Here is an 11403-nt window from a genome sequence, read left to right on the forward strand (position 1 = left end):
ACGCAAGGCTCTACGAGAACGAGATGTCGAGAAAAACGGCAGACTGCGTGAAGATGAATTCATGGATGCGCTTCTCTCTGTTGCCCCCCAACTATCTGACGATGACTCGTACCTGCTCGCAGACAAGTTTTTCCCCACCACCAACTGCTCCGTCGACTACCCGTTACTCCTCGACAGCGCTTTTCGAACCTAATTAAGCGTCTCCAACGTAGTTGTTGGTTCAGTACTCCGTTGAGGGAGCAGCCCAACTTGGTTCTGACACTTTGAACACTTGACCATCAAGCTGTGCAGCACATACACAAACGTTAGAAATTGGCCTAAAACATTTAAAGAGGAACGCCGCATTACCTTGTACTCTAACGCATGCAGCCAGATCTTCGAGCAATGTAGCTGTGTTTCGTTGAACGCTTCAGCTTCGCCAACGTAGCACCACGTGCAAGTTCGTTTCATGAATTCGTCTTCGCTTTCGTTCTCCTTACGAGGAGTCGAGAAATCTACAGGGTCCTTCGGCGGAAGATCATCTTTAATGCGTTTAGCAGCTGCGATCTCTTCGGCCCGTTCTGCACTCTCACCAAAGTGTAGCTCTCCTCCGTAGCACGGGTCATTGGCGATGGGAAACCCGATGAGCTGCAAGTGCAATCGAATCTGATGCGTTCGTCCTGTGACCGGCTTGCATTTCACAAGACTGGTGCACTTGTCGGTACGAACAAGCCGCACTAGAGTCTCAGAGGGTTTCCCCTCTTCGTGACACTCCCAGACACCGTCACGGGCTGACAGGCAGCGGAGTGGACAGCTGATAAGGACGGCACCCTCCTCTGGAAAAGTGATGATACTGGCCGGGCAAATCTCTTTTGCTTGAGTCACCAGCTTGTCTTGTACTTCAGAGCTGAGGACATCCGGAAATCGTCCACGCACACGCGCAAGGTACGTCTTGGAAGCTTGGCGGTCAGCTGATTTATAAGGAATGCAGACATTTAACGTTAGAATTAACAACAAGCTGCATTTTAGAAGACTTACCAATGATGGAGGATAAAACCCTTGCCTTAGCCGCATTTTTGGCGAGGAGCACAACACCTGTATAGTTTATAACGTCGTTTAAGGAGACGCAGATCTTCACTTGAGTTGCGATCTTAAACGCACCAGATGTAAGCCGATCAAGCCGATGAACGATATTCAGCTGTGGAAGGTCGGGTCGGGTCGCTTGCAGGATTGTGTGCAGCGAGTTGTGTCGATAAGCCCCGCATGGATGGGTAGGCATAGATGGAGGCTTTGACACGACGATCTAATAAAGAAAGCCAGTATCTATCAGTCCATAGCACTCAACAAGGCTTTACAATGGCTAAACGACGTACCAAGTCGTCGTCCTCGTACACCACACGCACTTCTTCCCCTGACACGGGTGGCTCGTGCCGATGAGCCTACAGGAAGTCAATCAAAGCAGCAAGCACACCCAGTTAGGAAACCCACAGGTACTCACATCGACATGCAACCCGTACCGTATGAATAATCAAGTCTCCGTTCTTGATAACGGTGTCTCCCAGAACGATTTTGTTGTTCACTGTGATGCGTCCCGAAGCAATGGCGAATTTCTGCAAGATCCAGCTTCAGTCAGCCTGAAAAAAGGAACATCTAATACGTCAATATCGTACATAATAGTCTGGCGAATTGGCACCGAATTCCTTCGTGAAAATCTCTAACAACTCGCGGTCGAACCATCTTGCCTTTGCGTACGTCCGAAACTCGTACACGTATGGCTCCACCATCCGATAGCCTACATAAAACCGCAATGTGCAACCTAGTTAGTGCCATGGCATCTGTAGTATCCTCTACAATATTCTATCAGCACCATTGGCAAACGAGTATTTGGGTTCCTCGGCATGGAAGCGCTTGGCACTCTTGGCGTCTCGCTTCGCCTTCCGCTTCTTGGCCTGACGTTCGACAGGGTCTCGCTCTGCACGTCGGAGCTTCTTAAGCTGCCTCTTGGACATTTCTTCGCCCTCTACTACTGCCGCTACAATATGCACATTAGGCTGCGCGATAGCAGGCGCCGTGTCCTCGCTCTCCATCGGATTGCTAGAATGATGTCAGCTTTTGCAACAACGTTTAAAAATAGCGTTAAGAAAATCAAAATATCTTGAAATAACGTAAATGTTATTTTGAAATATTACAAGAGCCACTTGGCCGTGTTCAGGGGCTTCTTGCGTGGCTCGGAGGCTTCGCCCCCGTCGGAATCTCTGTCGAGCAGGGTTTCTGCTAGAATAAATGCTGTAGAGTACACCTTTTCCAGCCCAATAAGGCCAAGAGCAAATGGTATTAGCCAAGTGCGAGAGCAGTTTGGCCAACAACAAAAGTGAATTGATGAAGAGCAAAGGCAAATTGGAAGAACTACTACACTACATATGCACTTACATAGTGAGTGCGTGTCGTGATGCACGCACTTCGTCTGGCTCGCTTCAACGGCCTACAGGCATGTCTTCGAGGTCCGTGACCTTCACGTGAAAGGTGAGCGTGTGGCGGTAGCATGCCTCGCACAGACCTGGTGTAGCAACCTCAGGGAATTTCGAGCGAGCAGCGCGTGCGAGATGGAACTGTCTGTGCGCCTTCATCGTGACACCTTCGGGGACAGCAAGAATGTCTGCACGGTGCTCGGTCATGTAATCCTTAACAGCAGACTTGAACGCAGAGAATACATTCTCAATCGGGTTCAGCATGGGCGAATAAGGCCCAAGACGCAGCAGTGTAGCCTTTGAGGCGGAAAAGCTCTCGCTAGAGCATGTTGAATCCCCTTTGGGCTCGGTTGAAGCCTTTGAGGCGGGGAAGCTCTCGCTAGAGCATGTTGAAGCTCGTGAATTCCCCTTTGGGCTCGGTTTGAGGCTGCTTATTGGCGGAACCAAAGAGATCGCGTGCGCATTGGCGGAATGAAGGAATGCAGAGCGTGTGAAGGCGCGAAGCCTACGTGCGCTGCCTGCATACGCAGTCATTCACTGCGCTAACGAATGATCTTCAAGTATGCATATTGATAGGTTGCGCCAATTTGCCTTTGCTCTTCATCAATTCGCTTTTGCTGTTGGCCAAACTGCTCCCGCACTTGGCTAATACCATTTGCTCTTGGCCTTATTGGACTGGAAAAGGTGTAGCTCTCAAAACAGTTTTTTTACTTTTACTCTTAACTACCTATTCTCTAGACTTGTGCTCAGTCTGAGGCAGAAGAAGAAGTGAGCTCGTCCGAGGACGGCATCTCTCCCTTCTGCCCTCAAGTCCTCATCGCACTCGTGTTTGGCTGACAGACAGCCTCTGCCTGCTGGTACACTGTATCCAAGTGCTCTTAGGATCTGTTTAACTCAAGTACTTACTATTGTTTTAATGAAAGTAATTATTTTATTGTGTTGACACACTTAATTCTGTCCAGCATCTACCGACCCTTCGCCGCCTTCGGCGACTCGGCGTCTGATCGCCATGCTGGCCAATACTCCCACTAAGTACGTGGGGAAAGCTCAGGATCCATCACTCCTAGCTGATACCTCAGCTTTAGGAATTGTTTGGTCGGCAATGCCTTTGTCAGAATATCGGCCGCCATCTTTGTTGTGGCATAATAGGTTATCTTGAGATGACCATGTTCCACCAGATCTCTCGTAAATCGATACCGTATTTCGATGTGCTTGTTTTCTTTGTGGTTTCCTGGGTTTCTGACGATGCTGATGGCAGCATTGCTGTGTCAGCAGACTTGCACCGGACCATTTTGTGGAAATCCCATTTCTCGTAGAAGATCCATAGCCACTCGCTCTCATTGGCACCTTCGCTTAGTGGTCTGAGTTCTGCCTCAGCAGTAGAGAGAGAAAATGCTCCTTGCTTGCTACTTCACCAGGACACGCCATTTTAATCACATAACCGGTGACTGATTTACGTTCTTTTGGTTGAATCGCGAAGCTCGCGTCTGTGTACACTTCGTGAGTCACGGCACTCTCTTTTCCATCGAGTAGTAGACCGTACGTCGACGCCCCTTTCAAGTATTTGAGGACCCGTCTAGCCGCTTCCCAGTGTGTACGATTGTAGCACGATAGGAACTTGCTTAATTATCTCACCGCGCTGGCAATGTCAGGTCGTGTTCCACGAACCAGGTATTGGAGTGATCCAACTACGCTTCTGTAGTCGAAAGGCTGCGCTGTTATTTGCGCAGCATACATCTTCGTCTCAGCTTCCAGTGTCAAACCTGGTACTTGTGGGGCTAGTACAGGTGAACTGCTCACCATGTTGTACTTAGCTATCAGCCCAGCGATATACTTGCGTTGTGAGATCATCGTCGCTTGCTGCGTCGCACTTCCATCTTGAGGATGTAGTGAGCGTCTCCCAGATCTTTTATTTTCAACCGTTTTGACAGTTCGGCTTTCAGTCGGTTGATGAGCCCCATGTCACGAGACATAATAGTGAGGTCATCGACATATACCACGACATTAAGTCATTCATCCCGCACTTTTTGCACGTAGATACAAAACTCTTTGTGGCAACGAGCAAAACCCATCGATGTCAAAAAGGTATGAAGAGCTCTATACCAGATGCGAGGGACCTGCTTTAGCTCATATATGCTCTTTAGAAGTTCACAGACCAGCTGCTCTTGGCCTCGCTTCGCAAACCCTTGAGGTTGTTATGTAGATTTTCTTTCCTCCTTCCATGGTACCGTTTAGGAACACAGTGTGGACATCCATCCATTTGATGGATATGACAGTCCAGTATAGTCCCAATGGCTAACACCAAGCGAAGGGACTCAAACCTTGCTACCGGTGCATATACCTCGTCACAGTCAGCTCCAAATTCTTGGTGGCTACCTTGAGTAACGAGTCGTGCTTTGAATTGTTCGACAGTACCGTCAGCGTTGTATTTCACCACGAGCACCCAGTGACACGGTAGAGCCTTTCGGCCAGGCGGTAGTAGTACCAATCTCCAGGTTCTGTTCTCAATGAGAGAGTCGTACTCTAACTCTAGGGCCTGTTTCCATTGCTCCCTATGAGGTCCACGCATAGCTTCTCTGATAGATTTTGGTATGGAGACTTTGTTTTCTAGGATCTCTTCCGCGTTAGCTTTGTCCAGGATTGCCTGGAAGCACTGATAGTCCTGATACCTTTTTGGTCGTTTGGACTCTCGACGGGTCGCGTTACAGGCTGTAAAGCTTCCGCTAGCCCTGCGCTTCGTTTCCTTTTGGATACTCCTACTACTTTAGCAGTCGCCTGCTCATATGCAGTCTGCTGTTTTACCACTGCTCCAGGTATCTCTCGCAGAGCAAATTGAGTTGTGACCTCCAAGTTGGACTGATCAAAGGCTCGATTGACAATGTTAGCTACATTGGTTGTATCAAACACCACATCTCGAGCAACGATGTATTTGGTGTTATAGACATCCCATAGTCTGTAGACCTTGGATACGACTTAGCATGCGGTACTAGCGCAATGTTCGTAAACTGAACCGGTTGGATATTTTCCGGACCATGCAAATAAAGTTTCACAGTGCCAATGTATGTATTTGTATACTTAGACCCTTCTGCAAATTTAAACATGTAACCGTTGTCGGGTCTTTTTTTCCACGAACCGGGACTCCTCACTGGATAGCCCGAACTCGCATCCTGAATCGAGTACCCAAGAGTCATTGGTCAGAAATGTTTCACTGTCAAGCAGAAAAAGATACATGGAGCTTACCGCTGTTTCCATGTTAGCTGCCATCTTGTTGACGCCTGCCACCATGTCGACGATCTGCCCATCATCGGTTGGCGCTTCCGTGACTTGTCCCCGCTGACTGACGTGTCGAAGAACGACATGGACTCGTCCATGTCCATTGGCTCGATGCCGTGCATATCTTCGTAGCCGGGTGTCAACATTGTCGTTGGCGGGCTGACAGGCGGTGGAGTTTGTGGGGCGGTTGGCTGCACCGTCTCACACGCGTTCACCGGTTTCGGTAGACAGTCCTCAACCGGGACCTGCTTGTGGGCTGGTTTCTTGATCTTGGCAGCCGACTTGCCCTTTTCTTGCGGCTTCGACCAGCAAGTGCCCACTTGTTTGCTGCGGCTCCGGATGTTCCTGCGCTTGACGTCCAGTCTCAAGTCGTACTTCATCTTTGGGCAGGCAGCAATCAGATGAGGACCGACATCATTTTTGTCGTTGAACTCCCCGGCACAGTTGTGGCACGATTTATGCCCCACGTTGTAGTGCAGATCGTTGATAGGCTCGGGCGCGGCCTTTCGCTTGCCCAGTGCACTTGCCTTGGGTTTAGCTGTCCCGTCTTTACACCGCAATGCCCTTGCCCAGCGCCATGTTTTGCGCCTTTCTCTTGGTACCGAAGATGGCGACCAGGTTTTGCTCCGCCTTCTCAGCCGTGAAGTCTCCTGACCGGAATTCAATCCCTGAGCCCCACAGGTGACGCTCCGAACCGTTATTTGAACCACAGCGACGCTCGCAAATGCGGAGTACGCGATACATGGGTTCAACTTCTTCTTTATCATCGTCATCAGATGAACTCTCGGCATCCGGATCGGGTGCTGGCTTCAAAGGCGACACGTTGAGAAGGCTGACTTCCCCCTCTTCTCTCTCAGTGTCGGTTCTGAACACGAAGGGCATGTCAAGGGAGGGATAGCTTGCTCTCCTTCTTCGTCGTCTGACCCAAACAACAAGTGCCACAGCGGTTGGCCTTCGAGCGTATTCACATCAACATCATCTACGGATGGCTCAGTCTTGATCTCGGTCTTTAGCTCCGGCGTGCACGGCGTCGACGGGTGTTGCCGGCCGGAGTCTGACCGGGGTGGGTTTTGGTGTTGAAGCATTCCATGGCGAATTGAATTGTGACGGCTCTGCAAGACGAGAACGCTCGTAGAACACTTGCCTTGATTACACAACTTCTTCTTCTACGTTGTTCTTCAACGTAGTCATTACGGACTAGTGTCTAACACTTTCCTCGGAGCTACCACGCCCCAGACTCAAGGAAGCCAGTATCGGCATCCAGTTTACTCACGGTACTACCATTCCGTGCCCAGTTTCAAGGAACTTCAATCACGGTACCACCATTCAGTACATCAGCTTCAAGGAAGCCAGTCTCCGGTGTCCAACATTATCTTAACCTCAAGTTTCGATTTCAAGGGAAGACCAGTTCTGGCGACCCATGAACCTGTGCAACTTGATAGCTTCCACAACCCCGATAACCTGTGACATTTATCATGGGGATGGGTCAAAAGACATCTTTTGGACCTCTCAAAATTTTATGTTTTAGGTGGTCCACACCACTCGGTCACTTCAGACTACCAGCCGGTAGCTCTAGCTATTTGTCCAGAGCTCAACTCCGAAGTCTACAGCTACGACGATCTAGAAGACCCGAATTCGACCATCGTCACGCTAGTACATTGGGTGATCATATAATCAGGATACCAACCACACACTAGCCATGACTGACCACGCTCAGTCTCTTGTTCCCAGCTACGGCTGCGCTACCCTGCGCCAAGGACGCACACACTAGGACGGTGTCCCACACTGCAGATCGTGCCCCGGCCTAGTTTTCCTTTACTACATTTAAAAAACCCAGAAAAACTGGCTGGTAGAATTTTTAGACAACTTAATGAACAAAGATTTCCCACAGGTGACCAGGCCAAATAGCCAGGACTTTGATAAGCATGAGATGGGACGATATGATCTTCCCGCCCAGCGTCTCGATGCTGTTCCTGCTCGCTTGCTCGCGAGCAGCCTTGAGCTGCTAAAACAGATGAGAAACGTTCTTGAAGTCTGAGTTGGCCACCCTCTCGAAATTCAGCACCAGCTCTCTCACGCCAGACGCAGTGTTGAGACCATAAGGTTTCTCAACGGCTTTCCAGATCACATTGACCGGCTCGCGCGTAAGCCGTTCGTCAGCGAGGTTCCTTGACAGCGTCTGGGTCAGAAGATCCTTGATGTAGGAATTCTGTTCCCTAAGTAGTGCTTCTTGCAGCTCGTGCGCCTGCACGCGCTTCGCCGTGCGCTCTCCTTCGAGAATCGGGACTGACGGCTGGGATGTGAGCAAATCCTCGTAGCGCGTCTGCGGATTCGCCCGATTTTGCTGAAGCTCGAGAATCGTGATGGCGTCGCTCTTAGCAGCCAGATGATCCACGAACTTGTCCTTCCAACCAGCAAAATGCGCCTTGTTCCAGTGGAACTGCAGCCTGGTTATGTTGGTCTCAGAAGGCTTGTCCATCTTATTTGAAATGTTCGAATGAACGCTGTAGAGTAGCTCTCAAAACAGTTTTTTTACTTTTACTCTTAACTACCTATTTTATATACTTGTGCTCAGTATGAGACAGAAGAAGAAGTGAGCTCGTCCGAGGACGGCATCTCTCCCTTCTGCCCTGAAGTCCTCATCGCACTCGTGTTTGGCTGACAGACAGCCTGTGACGGGGTCACACAGCACCTTGCGCAAGAGGAAGTTATCTTCCGAGAGTATACAAACTCTCAGTAAACGGCAGTTCACAGGTCCCCTCTTTTATTAAAGAGAGCGAAGTGACCTAAATAAGGTAGATTGTAAACTGAGTATAATTATAGGTAGGTTAAGTTTGGGTTTAATACAAACTGTAAGTTACCTATAGAAATGCAATCTCATTTAACCAATGGTTGGCTTTGAACGAGCTTGGTACCTCGTACCAAATATCTCGGAGTATGACGTGTCATACTCCTGAAGTGTGAAGTGTCACACTTCATGTAACCAGGGTACACTTAGGGCTACGTACCCCGTTACATCCTCCCCCACTTAGGTTCGGTTTACCGACCAATCAGAATGAAGAGGTGTTCGTCACAAACTCTCATTCTCAAAGTCGAAAACCATCGACTTGGCCGCGCGAGCGCGGCGGAGGCTAACTGTGAGCCTCGAGCAGCAACCTGTGCGCTCTTCGTCTAGGTCTCCACTTCGACCGTTAACATGCCTCGTGGCACTACTAAGAGCGGTGCTAAGACACGCTCCAAGGCTGCAGCCGGTAAGGCGCAGGCCAAGAGCACTAAGCCTCACGGCAAAGGCTCTGCACTCAAGGAGGCTACTCAGGTGGCCTCCGAGGCGATCGGTTCCTCGGGGACGCGGCTGCAGACAAGCGCCGCAGTCCGTCGCCCTCGTCTTCAGACAACCGTCCGAACCCTCGGTTCGTAGAACGCGAGTTCAACTCGGGCAGTGAAGACGATGCCGAGTCCGAGAGCACTCAGGATGCTCCTGCGGGCTCTGTGGGAGGGCACAGCCCAGTGCTTAGTGAGCACAAAGAAGGCAGCGTGCAGTCGCCCGCTAGTATCACGGTGATCACAGTCCTAGGACCTCTGTGCGCTCTGAGAGTCCGGCCGTTAAGGCTAAGAGCGCTCCCAAAGCCGGTGGCGATGAGGAAGAGAATCCTCGCAAACGTCTCCCGCTTGCCGAGGGTCTTGCGCGCGCTAAGGTCTCTAAAGCCGAAGGCGCCAAGCCCTCAAAGAAGCGTACCGCCTCTAAGTCTCCACTCCGCGAGGAGAAGGAGACTCGACGCTCCTATCAGAGTCTCTTCGGCTCCTCGGATGAAGAGGAGGAGAAGGAGGAAGAAGAGGAAGAGGAGGGTGCCATTGTTGAGCCCCGGGAGGTCTCGAATGACCTCGACCAGCAGCAGGAGGATTTCCAAGCTGCCCAGCGTGTGCGTGGGGGTTCGGTGGCGGCACCCGTCAGCCAGGGAGCTGCCATCAACTCAAGAGGGTATTGGCCTCCCGAGGAGAGCTCTGGGGCTGACCTCTTCTTAGAGCTTCTCGTCGCTCCTCGTGGCCTTGTGGGCGGCCACACTTCTAGGGGCATCTATGAGCGAGCCCTTGTTCAGAAAGAACAGTTGTTCGTCGACGACTTGGAGGCTGCTCGGTGTGTGCTTCTCGCGCAACACCGCATTCCCCTTAAGGACTTCACGACTTGTCGTAAGAAGCCCGAGACACGGGGTGGTCTCTATCCTGTTTGGGGATACCCCTGGGTTATGCCCGAGAACTGTCCCACGTGGAGTTCTTGTGAGGACATGTTCTGGGCGTGGGTGGAGACTCTCAAGTACTCGTCCACGGAGTTATGGGAGCTCCATGAAGATCAGCAGCTGTCCCACATCCTGGACCAGCGTGATCTTCGTGTGAGGTTTGCCCACTTGATCAGCAAGCGTATGCTGCCAAGGGACATCCTGAAGCGTGCGGCTTCTAGCGCTCACGATGAGCGCGGGTACGGTATGTATTCATCGACCGTACCCCGTTCGGGCAAGAAGCCCCGGACTACTTATGAAGCTGTCGCCGCTTTTGTTCCCAGATTGCGACAGCCTTCGGGCTGTCAATCAGGAGCCGTTCAATCGGCTCCCACGAGTTCTCGGAGTGGGCATAACCCCTCCACTTCACGAGGAGCTGTCGCTTGCCGCGACACCGTTGCTCCTGGAGGATCCGCTCCACGTGGAAGTGGGCTTCTCCATTCCGGTCAAGCAGGGGCGGAGGTGCCCTCGTACGAGTACGAGTACTCGGCGCCTCCCGAGAGCCACTCTCGTCCGAGTGCTCCGACGGCGGGTCCGACACAGGACCCTGAGGTTGACCGCCTCCGTCAACGTGTCCTCGTGCTTGAGATTGCACTTGGCCTTGGGACTGGCGGTAATGCTGCCGCCCAGGCCGGGAATCAGGGCGAGCTCGCTCGTCTTGCGGGCCGCCTGGACCTGGTGGAGCGAGAGGTCGCGAGCCTGCACCTGCGGGTGGATCGCCGGGCCTCTTCGTCCGATCTGGACGAGGCCTTTCGCATGATCCGACGGATCGAGGCTTTGTTGCCACGTCCGGAGCCGCCTGCGGCACACTCCCAGACGTACGCGTATGGTGCGTACCCGGCGTACTCAGCGTACTCGGCGTATGGCGCCGGGGTCCGTTCGTATGGAGCCCCTCCGGCGTACGGTCTTGACCGCAGCCTTGCCGTCCCGACCGAGACTTGGGTGCCTGCTCCGACGCCCTCGTCGACGAATGTGACCAGCCCTCGCTTTGAGGAGCTGGGTCAAGGGGGATCTGCGAGTCAGCAACCCCCTGCGGGTCAAATTACCGCTTAAGACGTCCGACATAGAACGTCGGGTGCGTCGTCATTGACTTTGGAAGGTCGATGGTGTAAGACGCACCATGGTTGGCCAGGACCGCAAAAAGTCCGATGAAGCGGCGCTTCAGTTTGTTGCTGCTGACAGAGCTAACAGTGTCTAGAGGTAGGTTCCTCGTGTCTAGCAACACTAAGTCACCAGCCTCAAATATACTTAAGTTTCCTCTTCCTTGTTTGTCTGTGTACTCCTTTTGTTTATCTTGGGCCGCTGCCATGGCATCGCGTACCCTGCTGACAATGTTCAGCTTGGTATCCATAAAGGATTCCACCTGTTTCCGCAGCGAAACTGGCCTCACATCCGAGACCTGGGAGGAA

General features: G+C 51.8%; 1 protein-coding gene across 1 annotated transcript; it reads right to left on the reverse strand.

The window, feature by feature from the left end:
- Positions 1-220: 220 nt before the first annotated feature.
- On the reverse strand, positions 221-2711 carry PITG_05536 (RNA pseudouridylate synthase, putative; the record flags this gene model as incomplete). The annotated part of the gene is made up of 9 exons (XM_002999121.1): positions 221-283; positions 349-950; positions 1141-1282; positions 1353-1418; positions 1497-1589; positions 1650-1771; positions 1847-2073; positions 2169-2278; positions 2466-2711. 9 exons carry the CDS (start codon positions 2709-2711, stop codon positions 221-223), a joined length of 1671 nt encoding a protein of 556 aa, XP_002999167.1.
- Positions 2712-11403: the final 8692 nt, after the last annotated feature.

This window comes from Phytophthora infestans, genomic scaffold (assembly GCF_000142945.1).
Source record: "Phytophthora infestans T30-4 supercont1.7 genomic scaffold, whole genome shotgun sequence".
Classification (NCBI taxonomy): Eukaryota; Oomycota; class Peronosporomycetes; order Peronosporales; family Peronosporaceae; genus Phytophthora; species Phytophthora infestans.